The sequence below is a fragment of the Camellia sinensis genome, chromosome 9 (assembly GCF_055761805.1).
Source record: "Camellia sinensis isolate YWXY chromosome 9, ASM5576180v1, whole genome shotgun sequence".
Classification (NCBI taxonomy): domain Eukaryota; kingdom Viridiplantae; phylum Streptophyta; class Magnoliopsida; order Ericales; family Theaceae; genus Camellia; species Camellia sinensis.
The window spans coordinates 156,781,066-156,805,609 of record NC_138969.1 but is presented as its reverse complement, the minus strand read 5'-3'; the positions used below and the strand labels follow the sequence as shown (position 1 = coordinate 156,805,609).

Below are 24,544 nucleotides of genomic sequence, written 5' to 3'. Positions count from 1 at the left end.
TTAGGTAGATATTATATTAGATTTAATATAATAAAGCAAAAAAGATATTATAGTAGATATAATATAATAAAGTAATAAAGTTGTACAGCAGCCTAAACATATATATATATACACATACGGGGGATTGTTCAGGACTTCAGGGCGGGGCCGGGCAGGGGCCAAGGAATCTGTTACCATCCCCGGCCCGAAAATTAACGGGGATTTAATTTTCAATACCATCTCCAGCTCTATGAGGATTATTTTTAGGGAAAACCCGTTTCAATCGGGATTAGGGAGTCGGGTCTCTGTCGGGTCGAGTTTAAATTGACATCCCTAACTCTAGTAACCAATTTCGACCATTACATCTAACTATCACTACCATTGATCGTCATCCACCGATAATGACAATCCTCTAACCACGGTTGACGACACTCAAACGACTAAATGGTATTTTAGAAAGTTGATAAAAAGTTAATTTTTTAATTTTTTTAGTCTATTTTATATTTTTGTGAATAAAAAATATGAGAAGTGATCTGATTTAAAATGGATAAAAAATTAAAAACTAACTTTTTTTTGTTTTTTTTCACTTCCCAAAAGACTCCTAACTCTAGTGGCCACCACCTCTACAACATACTAAGCATGTTTATTTGTATTCAGGTGCCGTTTGGTAACACTTACGTTTTCAGTTTTCTGTTTATATTTACAAAAATTTAAAAAACTCAAATAAAAACTTGTTTGGTAAATTTTTGATTTATAAATCAGTGGTCTCAATTTATAAATTTGGCCAAAAAATGTAAACTCAAAAAATGTGTTTCCGTTTTGAGTTTTTAGTTTTTTTTTTTACCACCCAACACTAGCCAACGCCCGCCACCATTTTCCACCACCGTCTTCCGCCACCACCACCCACCACCCACCACCCACCCACCCCCCACCACCACCACCACTTACCACCCACCTGCCACCACCACCACTCAAGCACTACCCACCTGCCACCCATTCGCCACCACTACCCACCCCTCGTCACTGCCACCACCACCACCCACCTGCCATCCACCCGCTACCACCCACCACCCGCCACTACCATCCACCACTCGCCACCACCACTCGCCAGCCACCTGCCACCACCTGCCACCTGCCAGCCACCCGCCACCACCACCGACCACCACCACCATCACCCACCACCACCCACCACCCATCACCACCACCCACTCGCTACCACCCGCCACCATCACCCACCCACCTAGCACCGCCACCACTCGGCATCCGCCACCCAGCTGCCACCACCACCACCACCACCACCACCCATTCGTTACCACCAACCACCCACCACCGTCACCTACACACCCACCATCACCACCCGCCACCTACCTGCCACTACCACCCACTTGTCACCCACTTGCTACCACCAACCACCACTCGCCACCACCACCACCCACTCGTTGCCACCCACCACCTGCCACCGTCACCCACCCACCCACCACCACCACCCGCCACCGTCAACCACCCACCCACCACCACCACCCGCCACCACCACCCACCACCCGCCATCGTCACCCACCCACCTACCCACCCACCCACCACCGCCACCACCCACCACCACCCGCTACCCACCACTCACTGTCACCACTTTCTACCACCATCTTCTGCCGCCACTTGCCACCACTTGTCATTTCTCACTCTTTTTAATATTTTTAAAATTTTTTAAACATTTTTTTAATTACTAAACATGTTTGTAGTTTATGTTTTTCTAAAAATAAATAAAAATCAGTTTATAAAATTTTTGTAAATATAAACTGAAAATGCAAACGTTACTAAACAGACACGTATGTTTGGAATTTTTTTTTTCAAATAGAAAAAATAAAATAAAATTGTTTACTATAAACAAATTAAAACTCAAAGCAATGAAGTTAGTTTCAATTTAACCAAACTGGAATCTTCTGTTCCCCTGAAAGCATATCCACAATGGAAAATCCAAGGCCAAATGTCTGGAAAATGCAAGGCCAAATGTCAAGAAATCAGAACTCAAACCCCACCCAAATCAATCTCCACCTTTCAATCAGACGACTGTGGTCCAACCATGAGATGACACCATGATGTACACTCATCACATACTCTCCCCAATTGCATTGGAACGATCATCCCACCTTATCAAAAAAAAGAACTGAAAAACAAAAACAAACCAATTTTACCCAAATCTCTCAGATGATGAATTGTAGACTTCTAATCCCAACCTTTCCTTTGTGTTTGGAACCTCCTAAGCTTCAGATTTCCTGTTCATGTCCATCAACAATTCGGATTCAATGCTTGTCTTCACGTTCAGAAACCCCTCTAACTACTGGTAATCTCTGAGCTCTAATTTTCTTTCTTTTTTGTTTTCATGAACAATTAAGAAACTATGATAAAATTTGTAGTAGATAACATGTTTGTGTTGTAAACCCAGAATTGGAATTAGTAAACGAGTAATGGGTTTAGTGTTTTTTGAGTTAATTTGGTTTAGATGGCATGTTTGAGTGCTGGCTTCTTGTTTTTTGAGATATTGAAAGAACCCATTTGAAATTCTTCACCACTAGCCCTAATTAAACTTAAAGTTTGCACTCAACTTCAACTCAAATGTGCTGTTCTTTGGATGTTGTTGTGAAATTCGATCCTTTGTTTAATTCATGAGAGATGTTCTGTTTTGTTATATTGAACATTTGAGTAGATTTGTGCTTTTTGGTATGAGTAATCACTGACCCATCTATGATTAGAGTCTCTGAAAATTGTCAGTTTCAAAAACTTTTTGTGGGTTATGCTTTGGGTATGACTTATTTTTTGACTTCTTTGTTTATTAGGAAAAGATGTCCAGAAAAGTAGAGAAGTGATGCGATAAAAAAAAGCTAATACACAGCTTATTTGCCTTGTTGCCAAACTCACTTGGTGGCTATCTATGTTATATGGACTCTTCAAAACAAATCAAATACCCGTGTCGGACACTCGACACTCGGATAAGGGTATGGGATATGTGTTGGATACTTTTCAACGGATACTTTTTATATAATTGTAGATAACACTATTATTATACGTACATATTGTTGTATAATTGTTATAAATGTCATTTTGACACTATAAGTTAAATATAGTACCATTTTATCTCACATATTAGATTAAAAATATAAAAATATGACATTTTTTTGCCGAGTCCGCGTATCTTTAAATTTATGATTTGATGAGTCCGACCTTTAAATACATATCCGCACCCGACACCTGTACCCGAGTCCATGTAACATAGGTGGCTATGACAAGGAGATTAAATGAATTTATTCTCTTGAAAGATGGATACATAGGTTATTATTTTGGCACCCTTTTCCAGAGTGAACTCGATGGATTTTTTATTGCAAAATTATAGACATCATTTGACATTAAATTATTGTACTGTTTTGATTAGGTAGATACGAGTAATTGGTTGTGTTACACACCATTTGTCATAGCAAAAACAATTAAGAAAGGAAATTTATCTTTAATAATTAGGTGGGTAGCACGTAGCCGTAAATCCATTGATGACGAACCAACTTGGAGGTACATGGACTACCTACTGAAGGGCTTGGGCCATAATATACCATTCTTACTCAATAATTTATTCCTAGTTCTTGTTTTAACATTTAGTTTTTGTCACTTCCTCTCTCTCCTCACTTTTGGTTCTTTTCAAAGCAATTGCAAATCACTTCTATGTACTTGATTCAATTCAAAGTTGGCTTTGAACATCAATGTTGTACAGAGACACTTCATAATGATGCATCTATGACTGGTGGAGCTTATGATTTTGAGAGAGCAACAATTTCTCTTACTCAAAAGTTGTTGTCTTCACCAAAGAAGGTGACTCTTGTGAGGCATGGCCTTAGCTCTTGGAATGACGAAAGTAGAGTTCAGGTTTGTCGTCTCAATTCTTTCTCTGGGTGAAGCGATGATGCTAAAATTTAATGTAATGTGAAACATGAGAATTGGTTGTTCTTTGTGACAATTGATGTTGCAAACCCTTGTCCCCAATCTCACTGGTGAGACAATTCTTATAATATGGTGAAGTCGATTGCCCTTTCTGTTTAAAAAGAAATCTCTAAATAGGTTACCAGTTATATACAGTTTAAATCCATTTAAAATCTTAAGTTCATTAAATTAACTACTAGCTAGCATGAAAGCTAAAAGGTTGAATTCTTTGGTTTTAAGTTTGAAGTAATAAATGCCATAGAAAATCATAACAAGGAGATACACATTGCAAATGCCTAAACAATATGATCAAATTCATTGGTTATTAGAACACTTTCAAGCCACAGCCTTTTGAACTTTGTGTAGTACATAGGCTAGTGTTGCTCTTGTTTCAGGAGATAGTAGAATTTATGATCCACTAATCTTTCCCTTCTATTTTTAAGGATATTCAAAATTGAAACTTGTTCTGAATTGTTTCAGGAGACAGTAGAATTTATGATCCACTAATCTTTCCCTTCTATTTTTAAGGATATTCAAAATTGAAACTTGTTCTGAAATTTTTTCTTTCAGCGACTAACTTATACTTTGTTTGCTTGGGTGGGAAATGTTTCACTTTTGAAAGGTGAAAAATGTTTTTAAGACTAAAGTCTTACTAATGCTACCACACTACCACCACCACACCAGCATCACCACCTCGTCATCCCCGCCACCACCCCACACGACCACTAACACCACTACTAGCATATAAATTTCAAAGCCGCAATCAAACATATAGTAAAACCTTTTTTACAGAATAAAGCGTTTTCCACCAAAACAAATGGAGCATTGTTGAAAAAGATCTCCTAAGTTGACATCATATGATATTTTCGAATGCTGACAAAATTGTTATACATTCAGGGAAGTTCAGACCTATCCATCCTAACTGAAACTGGAGTGCAGCAAGCAGAAAGGTGCAAGAAAGCCTTAGCAAATATAAACTTTGACCAATGTTTCTCTAGTCCAATATCTCGTGCTAAGGTTTGAAAAGGTTGATATAGATGATAAATTGAGCATATGCAGTGTTTCAAACAGTTCCTTAATTGTGGGTGTTTTTAATGCAGTCCACTGCTGAAGTTTTATGGCAAGGGAGGGAAGAACCACTTGTTTTTCTTGATTCACTGAAGGAGGCCCATCTGTTTTTTCTTGAAGGCATGAAAAATGGTGTGTGTGTCCCTTTGTTTTACTTCTATGCTATGTTTGAATATTGGATTTATCAAGGGAAAGGAAAATGAAAGAAATAAAAATTTAAGTTCTTTTACTTAATTTCCCCCCATTAAAAATTCCCTTCTCAGATCCACAATCCAAACATAGCCTTACAGATAGTTCTAAACAAAAAAATTTGTCTTTGCTCAAAGAAAACTCGGGCATGTTGCAAGGGTTTTAAATATCGGCTGATATGTATATCATATTGGCTAATATACACATATCGAATTTTGGACTTCTAATACCGATATTCACCGATATATCAGCCAATGCTGTTTTATATCTATTGATACATGACCGTATCACCGATCCCGATACCGTTATTTAACTATATACAAGTACTTTATATAATCAAATGTAATTTGGTATAAGTTTTCTATGACTTCAAGTAATTTACAAAATAATTCAATATTGTCAATTTCAATTTGAATCTTGAGTTGAGTTGTTGGTTTTCAGTGAATGCTTGACTTTCATTGTTGAATAATATATGCACTGTAATAAATCATGCTCAGTATTTGGAGGCAGTTGATGCTAGGGAAAAGCATCCAAAGGAATACATAACATGGAGAGAAGATCCATCTAATTTTGTTGTGGATGGTGTTTACCCTGTTAGAAAGCTATGGAGAACGGCAAATGAAGCTTGGAAAGAAATCTTGTTTACACCAGTAAGCTTTTATTGTTTCCTTAAAACTTTTTTATTTTTTATTTGTATATATCGTTACATTGACATAGTGGAATAGTTATTTATTCCAATAAAAAATTGTGTTATTTATCAGGGAGAACGTTTTTTGGTTGTAACTCATAAATCAGTGTTGAGGGCACTGATCTGCACGGCTCTTGGACTCAGCCCAGAGAGGTATGTATTGTTATTGTCAAATTGTGGTCATAAAACCGATAAATTGTAGTAAACCCTTGCATTCAATTTTCACTTCATTTAACTTATGCTGATTTTTCTAGTTGAATACAAACATTTGATAGTCATGTAAGGAATATAACATTTGATATTCATGTAAGGAATATAATGCTTAAGGTAAAATAATTTGAGAACTATATAAATAATATCTTAATCAGCATAAGCGGCCTTAGAGAGAGTGCATAAACATTTCTTATCGAGTCCTAAAAGAAAATAAATAGTAAAATTCTTGCTAGTTACCATTTTACACCTGGGTTTTCATTCTGATTTTAATGCTTGGCTCCGACAAACAATAGTGGTCTTTACAATTTCATAATGTTTGGCTTTTTTTGTCTTCTTCTCTTTTTTTTGATCAGCAAAAGAAATTTTATTTATGCAAATCAAAGTACAATACATCAATAAAAAACAAAAAATATGAAAGGCCAAGGCATAAAAGTAATGACATATCCCAACTAAGTTAGCACATATTCCCGTACCAATCATATGTCAGGTTTAATGTGACTACCCTTGAAATATCATCGCAATAATTTGTTATTTTAAACAGTTCGCTTTGACACTGTTTTTGTTGGTCAGGTTTCGTGCTATTGATATAAACAATGGTGGAATATCTGTGTTTAACTTCAACAAGCGAGGCGAAGCCATGCTTCAATCCTTGAATATGACAGCTCACATGTACAAGGATCACATTTATCTTTACTGAAACTTCTTGATATTGTAGAAAAGGTCATTTGTGGAATGACAAATTCATCCTTTTGACTGGGTTTATTGTTTCAATAGATTTAAAATTGTGAAGTCTAATCCAAAAGAAGAATTGTGAAGTTCCAGATGTTTTGTATAAATTGTAGCACTTCAACGGCTTTGCACTTAAAATGAATCAATGGAGAGTTATGTCTACAAACCTGCAGTTCCTTTTTTCTTACAACCAAAGAAAAAAATTTGACATGTCTCATGACGTGTTCGAGATGTGTTCCAGCATGTCTAAGGAATGTTGGTGTCTGATGCGGGACACGGTTATGGCGACTAAAATGAAGTGTCTGTATAGGTTCTAATCTTTCTGTAGGCTTGGTTGGGAGGAAAATTTCTTATGCTGGCTGCATATTTTGTATTTGCATTTACTTGTAGGTTTTGAGACGCACCAATGATTTTCATAAAAGGAAAAACAGATGTGAGATAAAAAGTTCACATTTGCATCCCATTATCTGAAATTTTTGTGTGTTCTTATCACAGATGACTTAAAGTTTGACGGACATTAGGTGAGGTGGCAAGGGTTTAAATAACAGCATCTGTTTTCATTTTTTTGTTTTTTGAAAACAAAAGCAATGAAAAAATCAAAAGCACCCATGATTTTCAGAAAATTATTACATGGCCAAACAGGGACTAAACTTTTCATGATTCCACATCACCAAAATTTTCTGCAGGCCCTATATCACCTCATATTGGCGGGTAAATCAGTTTTTTTTTTTTTTCCTCAAAATCATTGTACAAGATTATTCAAAGAGTAGGAATTAGTCACCCCTAACTATTTTTACATGAGTGACATTTCTTGACTGACATTCAGACAATTGCGATACTAAATTAGCTTAGAGCTTAAGAACCCAATGCTCACAATTTTCCAGAGTAAGCTGGCATATAAAAATGGAAGTACATTGCTTTTCCGCATACCATAATTGATTATCCTCACTACATATGAAAGAGGATACTACTCGAACCAGATCGCTAACAAGAGACAATAAGCTGGACCATCCGAGTAGATGCCTACATTTGGCTAAAAGACTTGATCGTTGAGCAACTGAGCACAATCATTGTCAATATAGATGCGTTGGGAGACAAAATCAAAACAAATGAGAGAGAAATCACCGCAGATAGTTAAATTTGTCATAAGGGAAGGCCATGAATCCACCTGTTCAAATAATTTTTGGAGGAAGCTTGTCGCCGTCGTATGAGGGTTAGCTCTCTCTCTCTCTCTCTCTCTCTCTCTCTCTCTCTCTCTCTCTCTCTGTGATATAAACTAAGACAAGTTTCTTTCACGCATATATGATTCTATCTTCTCAACATCTTGTGGGGTGTCAACACCATGAGCATCATGGTCGACCTTGATCACCTGTCAGAAGAGTGAAAAAGGTTTAGCTTCTGATTTTCGGTGTACAAACTTGTAACAATCAAAATTTTCAGAGATATCCACAACAAATGATTTGTGAAAATACAACCTTGATGAATAATGTTTAAGGACTTAATGAACTAGGAAACATTACTACACAGAGGTGACCAAGCTCACTATCAAGTACAACTGATAAAATTATTTTACTTATTAGTCAAACTTAAGTTTTAATGAATATTGTCATTTGTCAATCACAATTCAATTCAAACTGAACTGCGATTTTGAGAAGAAATTCACCAGATTCTGTAATTTATTTTCCTTTCTTTACTCTTTTTTTGTGCATGTACCGGACTTATTCCTGTGCATGAGTGATATTCATTTTATTTTCGTAAAATATAAAGTACAAAAGTGAAGCAAATGATAATTGTCATTGCCAATAACTATGAACGGTTCATCCATTACTTCAGGAAACCACAACAGTCAATGTTCTTCATAACAAGAAGATAAAAAGCAACAAAATTTGAACAAAGATCACATTATGTGCATCTCTACAAACAAGAACAGTTCCAAACTGTCCAATAGATCCACTCAGTGTTTTTGGGCTGAGACCTAAAGTGAAGCACCTGGGGGGCAGGTTGATTCAACACATAACCCCATTCTCAGATTTGATCGTATCCCCTACCCCTTTTTTCGTTTTCTTATATTCAATTTCGATTCATTAAAAAGTTATCTCAGTATGCTTGTAAGCATATTGGTCTTTGAAACTTGAAAGTCTAAATATAAAGCTTAGTGTTTTTAGCTCAAGCACAAGATTTCATTCTGTTTCATTAATGTGTATTTGTTTCACAATGCCTTAAAGTATGTCTGCACCTTAACCAACTAGCAACAGTTTAATTCTTGCAAGTGAATAACGAGCTCATAAATCCTCCTCTCCATCAGTATTAACATCCATTTATCCTTTAAAAAAATTCTATTTATCATGGCTGTGCACCTCGATTCAAAGGTATTTATTTGATAGATAACATTATCTTGTGCTTTAAATGATTATCAATCAGATAAAAATTACAGTAAGAAGAAAATTATCTCCTGATTTACACGGTTGACAATCAAATACTTAGTTATTATATGTAATTGGGGGCAATGTTACAGTAAAATTTGGTATTTGGGTGGAACAATAACACATACTTTGAATAAATTAAAGCTAGAGTTTGGGTGAGGTTTGCAACCCAGCATTCCTTTCCTTCGTAAAGCCAGTTTCCCTCTGGCGTATTGGTAGCTAGGATCGTAGAGGTGCTTCAAGGATAATGAAAAAGAACTTATTGATGCTTCAATGTTAAAGTCCATTCAATCTCTATGCACTATTTTTGTAAGAAATAATGTATAGAGAAAGAGAGAGAATAAATTGTATGTATTATTATTGATTGATATATTGATATTTATTACAATGATTCATGATTCCTATATATAGAAGAGGGTGAGTGTGTAGTAGGTAAGGAGTAGGTGAAGTGGAGGTGGTAGTGGTGTAGTGGGTTAGGTTTAGTGGAGTAGGTGAGGTGGTAGTGGTGTAGTGGGTTAGGTTTAGTGGAGTAGGTTTAAGTGGGTGAAGTAGGTGGAGAGTAGGTGGATTTTAACAGCCCCCCGCAAACTCAAGGGGGATAGGAACTAACCAACTTGAGTTTGGAGAGAGTAACAAAATAAGAAAATACATAAAAATAAAAGAGGATAAGGGACACTCTATGGTCGTGTCAGACCATTGGTGAAGACACTGGATGGTGGTGTCATAACATTGTAGAGGACACTGTATGGGGGTGTCATAACCATGTAGAGGACACTGTATGGTGGTGTCATAACGGTGTAGAGGACACTGGATGGCGGTGTCAGACCGATGTAGAAGACAGTTTATGGGGTCATGTCGGACCGTTGTAGAAGACAGTTTATGGGGTCATGTCGGACCGTTGTAGAAGACAGTTTATGGGGTCATGTCGGACCGTTGTAGAAGACAGTTTACGGAGTCTTGTCGGACCCTTGTAGAAACTAACCGGAATCTATGTCGGGACAGTTTACAGAGTCTTGTCGGACCCATAAAGGAGCTAACCGGAATCAATGTCGGGACAGTTTACAGAGTCTTGTCGGACCCTTGATGGAGCTAACCGGAATCAATGTCGGGACAGTTTACAGAGTCTTGTCGGACCCTTAAAAAGTCGCACCCTCAAAAGGTGTGCCCAATCTTTCAAAAGGCGTGCCATCAAAAAGCGTGCCCAATTCATCAAAAGGCGTGCCATCAAAAGGCGTGCCATCAAAAGACGTGCCATCAAAAGGCGCGCCCATATTGTCGGCGAGCGTCGAGCGGCGCATGATGCGCGTGTCTGCCGCTTCGTCAGGGTCTTTATAAATCGAAGCGGAGGCTGAGGTTGGGAAGCATAACAAACCAGTCTGAAACCTCTGAACCTTTGCAGTCTGAAACACTCTGTAACCAACCCTTCTCTGAAACACTCTGCAACCCATAACATGGCCTCTTCTTCCCGTCCAGTTAACCAGAACATGGCCTCCTCTTCCCGTGGGCTACTTACGCTCTTTCCAGAACTGAATGAGTCCACAAGAGAAATAACTGGTGCGGTGGCCAGTGAACCTCAACCAAACATCTCTGGTTTTGCTCCGTTGAACTTTCCGATGCGGTCGGTGGAGCAAAAAATGGCGGTGCAGTCGGATGTGGAGGCCAATCAGTTTACCTTGAAGTCATGTGTGGAAACCATGACTGCGGTTACAAATTTGTCGAACCGGCTGCAGAGTAGGACAAATGAGGTGCAGTAGTTAAACGCCCAACTGGCTCTGCTCCAACACATGTATAAGGATGCGCGAGCAGAGATAAGTGTGCTAAAGACGGAAAACAAGGAGCTGAAGCGGAAGGCCAGTTTTATGTTCCGATTTGGAGGGCCGCCATATGCTGCAGTGGAGGAGCAGGGAGTAGTGATCATGCCCAGTGGAGTGGGAAATACGGAGGCAACACCGGCAAGGGCCGCCCAAGACGGTGGCAAGAAGAAAAGACCGGCGGAATAGGCAAGAAGAAAAATCCCACTGTTCCGATTTGTGTTGGTTGTGTTTTGTTTTGTTTTGTGTTTTTTTATTTTTATTTTTTTTTTATTTTTATTTTTTTTTATTTTTATTTTTTTTTATGGTGTAAAATGCTGATCGGGGTTGATCCCCGGCATGAAGAAATGACAAGTGTGTAAAATGTTGTTGGTTTTTTTTTTTTTTTTTTTTTTTTTGGGAGTGTTTTGTTGAAAAAATAAAAATAAAATGAAAGAAAACAAGGGAGAAAGAAAATAGATAAAAAATATTTATAGATGGATTATATGAAAAACATCAGTGCGATTGTTTCAAAATAAAGTGGGGTATTTAAAAAAGAGGAAAAGTGACTAGGAAAAAATAAATAAAAATAAGTGATTTTTGAAATCAAATGGAGGAGAGAGAGGGACAAACCCATGTGATAAAGTGGAGAGAGAGTCGGTGAGTGGGGTGCAAAAGGTGAAGGAGAAATGATGGATTGAAAATGGTTTGGGTCAAAAGTGGACACTGTTAGTGGGGAACATGAGTGCATTGATTATTTGATATAATAATAATAATAATAAAAATAAAAAGTTAGAACAGTTGGAGAGAATGAGTGGAGTATGGTAAGGGTTTCATCCAAAGCCAAAATTCCTGCAGCGAATCACTTCGCAAATCCTAGCATGAGCTTTTTCTCTTTCCAGGCTTATTCATGAATTTCCTGGTGATTTCAAGAGCCTCTGGTGGCATTGTGGCAGAGAACACCCCAACCTGGATTTTGGGTGGCAGCAACTGAGAACACCCCAACCTGGATTTTGGGTGGCAGCAACTGGAAAATATCATAGATCTGATTTTTAAAAACCTCGTGACAGCATTTCATCAGCTTCATCCAAGACAAACATTTTGATGTAAACAGGGCGAAGTGATTGTCTCCGCAACATGTCAAACACACGACCAGGAGTACCAACAACAACATGAACCCCACTGGAGAGAATGCGCTGATCTTCGCGCACACTAGTCCCTCCAACACAAGCATGAACCTTCACACTTTGCTGGGCAAGTTCAAGAGTGGGTGGAAGAACCAAAGCTTGGCACTCAACCAAGCTATAATCTAGCTGCTGCAGAATTCCAGAGCAGAATGTTGCAGTGTTTCCAGTTCCAGACTGTCTCGTCATATGAGGTGAAGAATTCTTCTCCATCAGCCTCACACATGACTACAGTTGCACAAATCTTTGTTGATTTTATCAGCGGAATAGGTTGAGGCCCGGCGGGCGGCTAAGGTGAGGTTGCCGCCCGCCGGGGAAGCGAAAATACTAGGTTTTAAACCAGCTCTGATACCATGTAAGAAATAATGTATAGAGAAAGAGAGAGAATAAATTGTATGTATTATTATTGATTGATATATTGATATTTATTACAATGATTCATGATTCCTATATATAGAAGAGGGTGAGTGTGTAGTAGGTAAGGAGTAGGTGAAGTGGAGGTGGTAGTGGTGTAGTGGGTTAGGTTTAGTGGAGTAGGTGAGGTGGTAGTGGTGTAGTGGGTTAGGTTTAGTGGAGTAGGTTTAAGTGGGTGAAGTAGGTGGAGAGTAGGTGGATTTTAACAATTTTGGTTTTGGTTCCAATGTTAAAAGTCCTCTTAGTGAACAACCCTCAGTCTTCCTAAAAAATCAAACCCTATCAAATAGGTCAATGCAAGTTGCTTCTAAGAAAATAGTCTACATACACTAGCAAGCTGCCCAGAAATAAAATCAAGAAGAAGTGAAGGCAACAATATTAACCAACTGCTGCTGCCTAGAGATTCTTGATTTTGAATACAAATGAGGAAAGTATTATCAATTAACTGAAGTTATAATGTTTGATTGTACAATACCTTCATTTTATATCCACTCTCGAGGACTTTAAGCTGTTCCAGATCTTCTTCTAGTTGCAGTGGAGTAGGTGAAAGCTTTGGATATCCCCTCAGGAACTGGGCATCATAACTCTGGCTAGAAAGAGAAAAGGCAGCATTGGCAAACAACCATGCAGGAAAATACTAGGGTAAATTACGCTTTTCACCCTCAAACTTTCACCTTAATTTCACTTTAGTCCCTGATTTTTTAATTGCAACAATTAAGTCCTTGTACTTTAACTCGTGTTTGGATTTGGTCCTCTCGTCACTTATTGTTAAAAATTTGGGTGGAAAGTGCTCAAGCAAGGGCCACATGGGCATTAAAAGGAAAAATATATATGATAAATTACAATTTTCACCCTCTAACTTTCATTGAAATTCCACTTTGGCTCCTCATGTTTCAACTTTCACTCAAATTTCGACAGTGAGATTATGCAGTGACTACATTGAAATTTGAAACACAGGTTGAAATCTGAAGATTTAATTGTTACAATTAGAAATGAGGGATCAAAAGTGAAATTTGGGTGAAAGTTCAGTGGTGAAGAGTGTAATTTACCCAAAATACTATCATACCAAGTCTAATGTACAGTACAGTTACATTCGTACCTGGATGCCAAGATGAAGTAAATAGGGGAAGTGTGGATTGACCTTCCCTGACCTGCATTAATCATGTATGAACATGCATATTAGCATCTGATGAACTATGTCCTAATGAAACCAGCCTGATAACAATTAAACTTACTTGTTATATGGGATAAGTCCCCTGGAAAAATATATTGCATAACCATGATTGTCCACAACACATTTCACTCGATTTGGATCAGATGCATCCTCAGGTTTTAAAGATGTGACTGCGGTGCTAAATACTGCATCAGGAGCAGCCTGAAGAACTCAAACATCAATCAATTCAACAGAAAATAAAGGAAAAAAAGACAAACATGACTTCAGGTGAAGAACATTATATTTAGCAAAAAAGGAGGTATGCATGCACGCACGCGGACACACTCACAACCACAATTCTTTCCCATTCAGTTTCATGTTCAGTGTGGTTTGAATCATACTACCAATAGGTAAATGGAGTAATACAGATAAAAAGAAATTGCATATCTTGAGAATGTGAATGAAATGACAAATGTAAGACATGCATGAGAAACAAATACCAGACTAAGGCCTTGTTTGGCATGATCTAAAAAAGTCAAAAAGTCACTATCCTATTTAAGTCACATCACCTCTCTAACACATCACTTCAAACCTAACCCATACTCGACCCATATTTCATAAAAAGTCAAAAAGTATACTTATTTAGATCATCCAAACCATCCCTAAATATGAATAGCTCAAGAAATGGCTAAAGACATATTTAAAATTCTAGCTTCATTCAGATCAAATATGTGTTGGATATACTTAATTTTAATTTTTCTTAGATTGTTTTTTTATATAATCTTTCTTGCTTGGACCAAATTCATTCAAAAGAAAAGCACATAATTCCATTTTAGTTGCATAAACAAACCACATAACATCCTACTAAAAATGCTTTTCCCAAATAAACGAAGTTCCAAATAGTAGACCGTTTTACTAAATTACATATATGTTGAACATCTTAGCTAAAGAAAATTGCACGGAATATTCTTGTCTACTTATCCATTGGTGCAAAAAAGAAGGAAAAAAGAAACACAAAAATCTTCAACAGATCATGTGCTTAAAGTGGCATCCAGTAACTTGCCATTCATAAACCCTTAGTTTCCATCCCCAATTTGGAGTTCAAAAGATATTTGCATGCATAACAGATTGTTGGATTTGAAATGAAAGGTAGTTGAGAGATATACATATTTTCCCTTTACGACTTTTCACAAAGTTTGAAAACATTGTGATGCAACATCTATTGCATGGTTAAACAAGCACGATAGGCTGTGGAAGCCTAACACAAAGTTGTCCTATGATTGTCAAGAAGCTTTTTTGGTCCAAAGAGAAGTGTCCATGGTAGTGTTTAGTAGTTAAGGGTATTATGGAAATTTCAATATTGCTGGACATGTGTTGTAGGATTGCCCATGGGTTTTATTTTGGGTCAATTTATCAAATGCGTCATTATATATGTGGTTTATGATATCTAGAATAATCTTAGTGGTCAAAAGTTCAAGTTTCCTATTTTGATATTGAAGTAGAATTAGAAGTTATTAAAGTTTCCTATAATGATTGAAGTAGAATTGGAAAGTCATAGTGGTCTAGAATATTCATGGTTGCTAAATATTTTTAGTTTCTAAATTTGAGTTATAGTTTATAAAATTAGGGGAGTCTTTAGCCTATAAACATATGTGTAATCTCAATGATTCAATAGAAGAGTTAATATTATGAAAATTTGAGATTGTGTGTGTGATTGGCCTATCCGTTGTGACCTTCTATCCAGCAAGGTTACTGTTCACGGCACTATTCACAGTGCTTAGGACAGCCACCCAATAGTTTTTTTTAAAATATTTTTGCAGTCACAAAATCTTACTAAATCCAGCCCAATAAGCCTATTGAAAGTAATCCCTACTCGTCCTATATCATTTTGGTATTAGAGTTTCAAAATCCTACTTTTATTCTCCACTGTTTTGTTTTTTGACAAAGTTGTTTTTATTGAATATCATGGTGACAAACGTTGAATTGAGTTCTAAGTTCAAAGCCTCCTCAAAAGATTACGAGGCTACCAAGGAAGATGTTGCAATGTTGAAGAGTGATGTTTCATTGTTAAAAAGTGATGTTGCAATGTTAAAGAGTGACGTACCTACCATCACTACAAGTTTCAAGGAGATGAAAGTATTAATGGAGAGGTTGCCAACTGTCTTGGGCAAAAAGCCTATTGGAGAAAGCATGGGTCAAGAATTTGGTGCCTCAAACATCCATGTTTCTTTATCTCCTAATCATCAACGAAGTTTTGAACAAATTCCTCCACAACCAATACCAGCCCGCTTGCAAGAAAATCCTAGATTAGTTTATGTTGATAGAAGCGCTAAGCTTGAAGTTGGAGATTTTCATCGAGAGAACAACCCGGAATTATTCCTTGATTGGTTGCATAGCCTAGAGAGTTTCTTTAGGCGGTAACGTTTGACGGATGAGAGAAAACTCTTCTTTGCAGAGGCCAAATTGAAGGGGACAACAAGAGTTTTGCGGCCAAAATACCAACAAACGCACTATGCTACCATTAGATCATGGGAAGATGTGAAGATTGCAATGACTTGATACTTTGTACCAGTAAACTACAAACAACGTGTCCACTCACAATTCACACAATTGGTTCAAGGAAGTATGTCAGTTGAGGAATACACCAGAAAATTCTATAATTTGGATACAAGATTGGAATTTCCATGGAATGAAGATGTGATGATTTCGATGTATTGACAAGGACTAAACTCAGCTAGTCACTTTATACCATGGCAGATGCAGTTCAACTAGCTTACCAGATGGAAGAATAATTAAAAAAGAAGACCCCCATGAGAGCTTCAACAGAAAATATTAGTCGGAATGAAAGGACTTTTGTTGATGCAAGTCAAAGCAAGTCTATTGACAAGCCATAAGTTCTTCTGTTTCCAACAAGCCACCACGTTCTAGTGCTTCATTTTCGTCTCAAGCAAGTAGTAATTCTAATTCTAAAACAAGATGTTTCACTTGTCATGGTTATGGTCATCTATCTTTTCAATGTCCCACAAAGTCAGTTGCTATGGTTGAAAGGGAAATTCCAAAAGAGGCAAAGGAGTCTAATAAGCCACCGCTTGAAGAAGAGATTTGTGATCCACTTGATGCTAATTATGAGACAAGTTTTGATGATTTAGATGACTTGATGAGCATTACCCGTCCTCTTATGGGAACTACTAAACAAGTTTCCAAGAGTGATGAAGATCTTTAACATAGAGGGAAATTTTTTCAAACAAGAGTCAATTGCAAAGGGAAAATCTGTTCATTAGTGATTGATACTGGGAGTTGTACTAATGTGGTATCCTAAGATGCCGTTAAGAAGTTAGGGTTAATGATTGACCCACATCCAAAGCCATATCATGTGGCTGGGATTACTAACACAAAGTTGAAGGTTGGCAAGCAATGTCCAATCACATTCACCATTGGGAACCTTCAGGAGACAATCATATGTGATGTTTTGCACTCAAACTTTTGGGTAGAACATGGATATGGGATCGTGATGTACATTATACCGGACGTGACAACACCTACTCCTTTATTGATGGAAAAAAGAAGTATACTCTTACTTGTGCTACAGATGAGCAAACATTGAAGTTGAAGAAGAGTTCTTTCCTTATTCAACGAACTTCTCCATGTGATGGCATTCCTGGACACATTCCTAACTTGCCAAAGCCAAATTCTTTTCAGAGGGGGAGAATTGATGCAAAATCTATTGCATGGTTAAACAAGTATGATAGGCCGTGGAAGCCCAACACAAAGTCCAAGGGTCCTATGATTGTCGAGGAGCCTTTTTTGTCCAAAGAGAAGTGTCCATGGTAGTGTTCAGTAGTTAATCTTAGTGGTCATTATATATGTGTTTTATTATATCTAGAATAATCTTAGTGGTCAAAAATTCAAGTATACTATTTTCATATATGTCAAAATAGTATTCTAGATATAATATTGCTAGACATGTGATGTGGGATTGCCTGTGGGTTTTATTTTGGGTCAATTTAAATGGGTCATTATATATATGTTTTATTATATTTTTATCAAGCTTCCTGTGAGATGAAGCAATGCCTATAGCTCCATATAAAGAACAAATTTGAATGGATTTAAGAAAAAATGAGATAAATATGATTATTCAAGTTATCCGAGGGCATTTTCATGTAAAAACTACAATGCTAGTTAAAGTATCTCACTTGCAGAGCTTTGACAACCCCATCAATTATCTCAGGTTCAATAAGAGGTTCATCCCCTTGAATGTTGACTACTACATCAAAACTCTTCTGAAGTTTTTGTAGTGCCTCGTTGCAGCGTTCAGTTCCTGAGAATTAATTAAACAATTCATGCTGTAACTTAATGCAAGTAAAATGAAAATTTTAAAACCACAAAAAAGGGCAGTGAGTGCTCCTACCATTTCGGCAAGATTCTGATGTCATTATCACATCAGCTCCAAATCCACGGCAGCATTCTGCAATCTTCTCATCATCTGTAGCCACAACTATTGCATTGCAAGAGAAAAAGGCAGGTATGATATTAAACAACACGAACAGAAAATAAAAAATGCAGATATGCCCGCATACACATACAAACACAGACATGCACAGAAATGGCACTAAACACTGTTTTTGTCGCTTCTATTATTTTAGTCCCTACAATTTCAATTGACTCAATTTTGACTATTAATTTTAAATTTTGCATCAATTTGGTCCAAGTGATAATGCCGTTGGGATTTTTGACTGAAAATTTTTACTGAATTGGTTGAGGTTAAGTCACTTAATTGATCAAGTTCATGATTTACTTTTAAAAGCCTAACACACACCTTTCATGTACACATTTGCCATAAAAAATGTTAACAGATGGAATCGATTGGACCGTTTTAAAACAAAGTAAACAATTTAAATTCAAAATTGATCGAATTGAAATTACAGGAATTAAAATAACACAATCACGAAAGCACAGGGACACAGTATAATTTGGCCATTAAAAAACATGTGATGAACCAGAGGATGAGGATGTGTTGAGCGGTTCAAACTTCATGATTCTAATGAGGTTCTCTATAGCTGTACATACCGAGTTGGTCCAATGTGGTGGCGAGTTTTGCTCTCTCCCAAGTTCTCTGTATTGCACAACAAAGGCATCTGAGTGAGTCACTTTTTCAAACACTTTGTATGCTACAAAGGCACAAAGAAGAACCTAAAGTTCATTCTTTCTAAGTACCCAACTTGAATCTAGTACCGATGAATTTGGAACAGATTAGACGTACCCATTTCATATAAACATATATATGTGATTCTGTGTATAAATGTATGAAACGAAGTACCTGAATCATGGGTTTGCAGAGAATGGGAACAAGGGGTTTGCCTTGAAATCTGGAAGAGGCGTAACGAGCTGGAATGATTCCCACAACTTGGCTTCGAAAACGCGAAGATCGGCGGAGAGAGAATGCCACGTAAGCCCCTGCCGCCGCAGCTCCGGCGGCGACCAGGCCACGCGCCGCCCATGAATCAGTGTTGCCGCCTGTAGCGGAGGTTGATGAAGACGAGGAGCTTGCTCTTTGACCCATATCTTATTTATTGGGCTTGTGAATATGTATATATATATATATATATAGAGAGAGAGAGAGAGAGAGAGAGAGAGAGAGAGACGTTTTAAGTATCGTGACAATAGCCGAATAAACTTTCCCTCACTTTCTCATATTTTCTTTCGATGAATGGCAAATTTTCATGGAAGCCAAACAGCTTCAATTCCACTCGCGAACAGCATACGAAGCTCTCCTCCGAGCTGGCCCACGGCTCAAGCCTCTCCAACAAGTTCACGCCCATTTCATCGTCTCTGGGTCGCACCATAGCCTCCAATTCATCACCAAACTCATCACCTTCGCTTGCACCGCCGGCTCAATCACCTACACTCGCCAACTCTTCCTCTCCATTACCAATCGTGACTCTTTCCTCTTCAGTTCCCTCATCACATCTTGCTCCAAATTTCACTTCCCTCTCGATTCCATCCTCTTCTATCGCCGCATGCTCAGTTCCTCTATATCACCTTCCAATTACATTTTCACGGCTGTGATCAAATCGTGTGCTGAATTATCAGCTCTGAGAATCGGTAAAATTGTTCATTGTCACGCTCTGGTTCGTGGGTTTGGTTTGGATTCGTTTGTTAAGTCTGCTTTGATCAGCTTCTATGCAAAATGTGGTGATTTGGGTATTGCGCGGATGGTGTTCGATGAAATGGCGGAAAGAACTGTTGTCGCATGGAATTCGATGATTTCTGGGTATGAGCAGAATGGTTTTGCTGAGGAGGCAATTGGGTTGTTTTATCAGATGAAAGATTTGGGTGTTGAGCTTGATTTGGCTACAATGGTGAGTGTGTTGTCTGCTTGTTCCCAACTGGGAGCTCTTGATTTGGGTTGTTGGGTGCATGATCATATCATAGAGAATGGTTTTGATATGAATGTTGTTCTTGGTACTTCATTGATCAACATGTATGCTAGGTGTGGAAGTGTTGGGAAAGCCCGGGAAGTTTTTGATTTGATGAATGATCGAAATGTTGTCGCTTGGACAGCCATGATTTCAGGATATGGTATGCACGGTTATGGTAGAGAAGCTGTAGAGCTGTTTCATAAGATGAGAGCTCAAGGACCGCCTCCCAATGATGTCACGTTTGTTGCAGTGTTGTCATCATGTGCACATGCAGGGCTAGTCAAGGAGGGGCAACAAGCATTTGCTAGTATGAGGTTGCATTATGGGTTATCGCCAGGAATGGAGCATCATGTTTGCATGGTCGACATGCTTGGGCGTGCTGGACTTCTCAGTGAAGCATTTCAATACATCAAACAATTGAATCATGTCAAGCCAGCACCAGCAGCGTGGACTGCAATGCTTGGAGCTTGCAAGATGCATAAAAATTTTGATCTTGGAGTACAAGTTGCTGAGTATCTCTTAGCTGCAGAACCGGAAAATCCAGGCCATTATGTATTGCTTTCAAATGTATATGCACTGGCTGGCAGGATGGATCGAGTGGAAATGGTTAGAAATATGATGATTTCAAAAGGCCTAAAGAAGAGTTTTGGCTATAGCACTATAGAGGTCAATCAAAAGACTCATTTGTTTAGCATGGGTGATAAATCTCACCCTGAGACAATTGCAATCTATCAGTATTTGGATGAGTTGATACATAGGATCAGTGAAGCAGGGTATGTACCAGTGCCTGAGTCAGTAATGCACGAGTTGGAAGAAGAGGAAAGGGAGTACACGCTTAGATATCATAGCGAGAAGCTTGCAATTGCATTCGGGATCCTAAAAACTAATCCTAGGACGACAATTAGGATTGTGAAGAACCTCCGAATGTGTGAGGATTGCCATTCGGCTATTAAGTTTATCTCAGTTGTTGCTAATAGGGAAATTGTTGTTCGGGATAAACTTAGGTTTCACCATTTTAAAGATGGGTCTTGTTCTTGTGTAGACTACTGGTGACTAAAACACTTGCTTGCCAGGAGTAAAACTTGAGTGTAACGGTGATACCACGTCATCATGCACGCGTGATATCACCAACTAATTATAACCCAACACATGATTGAATGAACCCCACCTATTAACTATAACCACCCACTCATTTCATTGTCATAACTTCAGTGTAACTTCCATGTCATCATAATGTAGTTAGGATCTATACATAGTGGGTAGGTGGTAACATGTTAATGGTTGGTGATACCACGTATGCATGATGACATGTATCATCGTTATAATTATTTTTTTCTTGCCTGCCAGGTCTATTGAGATTGCTATATGAATATTCTTTTGGCTTTTATAATGGTTTGCCAATTGCAGAGTTTATGATTGAAATTGCTAGCTTTTTTTGTGGAATAGCAGAATGTTATACCAGCATTTGGTGAAAAACGATGTAATGACTGCTAGGTATTCAACCACCCTTAGGGTGGCATAATCAAACCTCCTCCATGGAAAAAGCCTTGCTAAGTAAAGCACAAAAACAATTAAGGTGAACAAGCTTCATTTGCAAATGGCTCCCCTCCACATCTGTTTTATACTCTATTTTGTGGGCTTCATTCCAAGCCCACAACGATGACATGAACTTTTGTAGACGTAGTAATAGAGATGAGTTGGGGTAAAAAAATTAATTTCATTGGACATGAATAGACATATGAATAAATTACATTTAGTCTTTTAAAATAGACAATAATTATGAGTTTAAACTTAAACAGTCTATTTTATTAGACAACATATGATTTGTTCATCTATTCATCAATATTGGATGAAACGGATTTTTTGCACAGACGGTCTTTGCTGCATAATTTACGAGGTGAACGGTGTAGATCATTATTGTGGGTCCATAATGAGGTCCACAAAATGAAGTATGAATAAGTATATAAGATAGTGGCATGGAGAAAACCCAAGGTAGCAACCTCTACTTGAAATCGAATAGATACAGGTGCCTTGACATTATGTGAAACTAACTAACTGGAAATAAATATTAAGTGTAACAATTGATATTTTGACTAATAAAAAACTGTAAATGATATTAGGTAGACAATGTTTCTCTCACTGATTCAAACATGTTTTGATTCTTACAACTTATTGAGATTACTCATTAGATGGCGATACCGCTATATAATATCATTGATATTTCAATAGTATTTAAGTGATACATCAACTCTAATCTATGGTATTTCAAAACAGTTAAAAAGAAAATAACACCCCCCCCCCCTCCCCCCAAAAAAAAAAGAAAAAAGAAAAAAAAGAAAGGGTACATTAGAGTTTGGGAAGATTATAAAAAAATGTAGAGTTTAACCTATGTAAATTGTAAATTATAGTTTAGTCTTTGTTTCTAGTGGTCTGGAATCTTTTTAAAGATGTTATTAAGATGGTATTATTGAGGGTTATTTTCTTAAGATAGTATTAAGATGGAGTCCGAATCCTCTCCAGCCACTCTCTCTAGCCATTCCTCCTGTCAAAGGCTAGGATTTGGCCATGTCACTTGGCTAGAGAGGACGGCTCAGATCAAGTTTGGTTAAAAAAAAAATTTTTGATTTTTTTTTTCTTCATTCAACACAGTAACAGAGCTTCATTCCCATTCACTTCTTCCCTCCCTCTTCAGCTCTGGTGAACGGCGATGCCATCTCATGACACCGACGGCGGTGAATCCAAGTCGGCGGCGAACATCGGTGGTCTCTCCCTCTCTCCCTCTATCTTACGCCGAAGATTTGAGCCGCGATTTGAGCTACGAACCATAGTTAAGGTAATATGTTTTTTACCATTGTTTCTCTCAAATAATCTGTTGGTCGACTCCATCTTGTCCCTTTCCTGTCGTTCACCAGAGCTTACCAACTTGTTCTCTTTGTTCTTTGTTCTATTGGTTGACTCCATCATTTTAGGTTGAAATGTTTAGTGAAATGGAGAATGTAGTTGAATCTGAGATGAAGGAAATCTTTTTGTTGTTTTGCATTTATGGAGTCTATGCACAAAATCCCTTTCCTTTCAAACTTTGAACAACTACAAGCCAAAGATCTATCCATCTCCATCTTCACTTTCCTTGCATTTTTCCCAATAGCATCAACAATTGTGTATAGGCTACAACCATCAGTGTGTTCAATTGCTTATATGTTTGATTTAACAGAAAGAAAATACTCATCTTGAAACTCCTCAAAAATAATTTTAGTATACACATTACCCATTTGACTAAACATTATGAACGACGCTCTCACCCTTGGCAACCTTTGGCATAAAGCATTTCCAACTTCTAAGTCCTTGTACCGTTTCTCAGAAAGTACCCTTTCAAAATGCATGAAGAATTCATTTAAATTAAAATTAGAACGAATGTAATCCTTCAAAAACGCATTAAAAAATTCACTAAGTTGTATTGTACTCATTCCCGTAGCCCATGTTGATCTAACATATGGCCAGTCTCATTTTTCCTTCACCCCAAAAGTCAACTTCAACCAATGATTATCATGAGCATCATACAAGCATTTCCCCCCACTTCATTTTCCATTCATTTTCATCCTTAATATCAAACATGAATCTATTTAATACACCATTGACCCCCTTATCTTGAAAGAGACAATTACCATGCCTTAATGCATTTTGCATCAAATGCCAAGTGTACAAAAGGTGACTCGTGCCAGGCATGACAATGGGTATGGCCTTAGCCATTGCAGTATCTTGATCGGTAAACAAAGTTTTTGATGTCTTTTTTGACATAGCCTCTAAAAAAGTTTGAAATAACCATACAAAATGTTTCGGCAGTCTCATCATATAACAAAGCAGCACCAAACACAACTGTTTCTCTATGATAATTAAATCCCACAAAAGATGCAAATGGCCTATGCTGTTTATTTAACTTGTAGGTAGTATCAAATCTAACTACATCGCCAAATTGGGCATAATCCATGATCATTTGTGCATCGGCCCAAAACATATTCGTTATTTGCTCCTCATTATCTACTTGGAAAGCATAAAAAAAGATGGATTCTCCAAAGATTTTTGTTGAAAGTATTGCAACACATTACCTACTTCCCCATACGCTAAACAATTTTGCTTTTTGGTTCTCAAATAATTTTTTTGACCTAATTTCATAAACCCAAGAGATTGCCTCCCACCAGCTTCCCTACCCATGAGTTCAAAAAACTGGCCTAAACAAAGACCAGACTCTGAGGCTAAGTCTAACTCAATTGCTTGGTTAGCTAATATCTTTCTTTGCGATAGCAATATACGGGCACAATCAAGAGATACAAGTTCATG

The 24,544-nt window shown here is 37.7% G+C and overlaps 2 protein-coding genes and 1 pseudogene across 3 annotated transcripts; 2 read left to right on the top strand and 1 right to left on the bottom strand.

Moving 5' to 3' along the window:
- Nucleotides 1-1,893: 1,893 nt before the first annotated feature.
- On the top strand, nt 1,894-6,992 carry LOC114313572 (putative 2-carboxy-D-arabinitol-1-phosphatase). Its single transcript, XM_028259941.2, has 7 exons — nt 1,894-2,317; nt 3,734-3,885; nt 4,837-4,956; nt 5,040-5,139; nt 5,707-5,846; nt 5,958-6,037; nt 6,668-6,992. The coding sequence occupies exons 1-7, from the start codon at nt 2,182-2,184 to the stop codon at nt 6,792-6,794; spliced, it is 855 nt and encodes a 284-aa protein (XP_028115742.2). The 5' UTR covers nt 1,894-2,181; the 3' UTR covers nt 6,795-6,992.
- A 732-nt stretch (nt 6,993-7,724) lies between these two features.
- LOC114313573 (3-deoxy-manno-octulosonate cytidylyltransferase, mitochondrial) lies at nt 7,725-19,455 on the bottom strand. Its single transcript, XM_028259943.2, has 8 exons — nt 19,108-19,455; nt 18,858-18,903; nt 18,199-18,285; nt 17,984-18,108; nt 13,873-14,012; nt 13,737-13,788; nt 13,113-13,223; nt 7,725-8,195 (listed from the first exon to the last, which is right to left on the bottom strand). The coding sequence occupies exons 1-8, from the start codon at nt 19,348-19,350 to the stop codon at nt 8,103-8,105; spliced, it is 897 nt and encodes a 298-aa protein (XP_028115744.2). The 5' UTR covers nt 19,351-19,455; the 3' UTR covers nt 7,725-8,102.
- A 42-nt stretch (nt 19,456-19,497) lies between these two features.
- On the top strand, nt 19,498-21,595 carry LOC114313571 (pentatricopeptide repeat-containing protein At2g33760-like; annotated as a pseudogene). Its single transcript, XR_014340494.1, has one exon. The product of XR_014340494.1 is annotated as a pentatricopeptide repeat-containing protein At2g33760-like (transcript).
- The last annotated feature ends 2,949 nt before the right edge of the window (nt 21,596-24,544 follow it).

Bases quoted from the DNA above. Each gene is read 5' to 3' on its own strand.
- LOC114313572 (XM_028259941.2), top strand. From the start codon at position 2,182: ATGATGAATTGTAGACTTCTAATCCCAACCTTTCCTTTGTGTTTGGAA. The intron at 3,886-4,836 runs GTTTGTCGTCTC...TTATACATTCAG, and splicing joins ATGACGAAAGTAGAGTTCAG to GGAAGTTCAGACCTATCCAT. The intron at 4,957-5,039 runs GTTTGAAAAGGT...TTTTTAATGCAG, and splicing joins GTCCAATATCTCGTGCTAAG to TCCACTGCTGAAGTTTTATG.
- LOC114313573 (XM_028259943.2), bottom strand. From the start codon at position 19,350: ATGGGTCAAAGAGCAAGCTCCTCGTCTTCATCAACCTCCGCTACAGGC. The intron at 18,904-19,107 runs GTACTTCGTTTC...TGTGCAATACAG, and splicing joins TCTGCAAACCCATGATTCAG to AGAACTTGGGAGAGAGCAAA. The intron at 8,196-13,112 runs GTATTGTACAAT...CTCTTCTGACAG, and splicing joins AGAGTGGATATAAAATGAAG to GTGATCAAGGTCGACCATGA.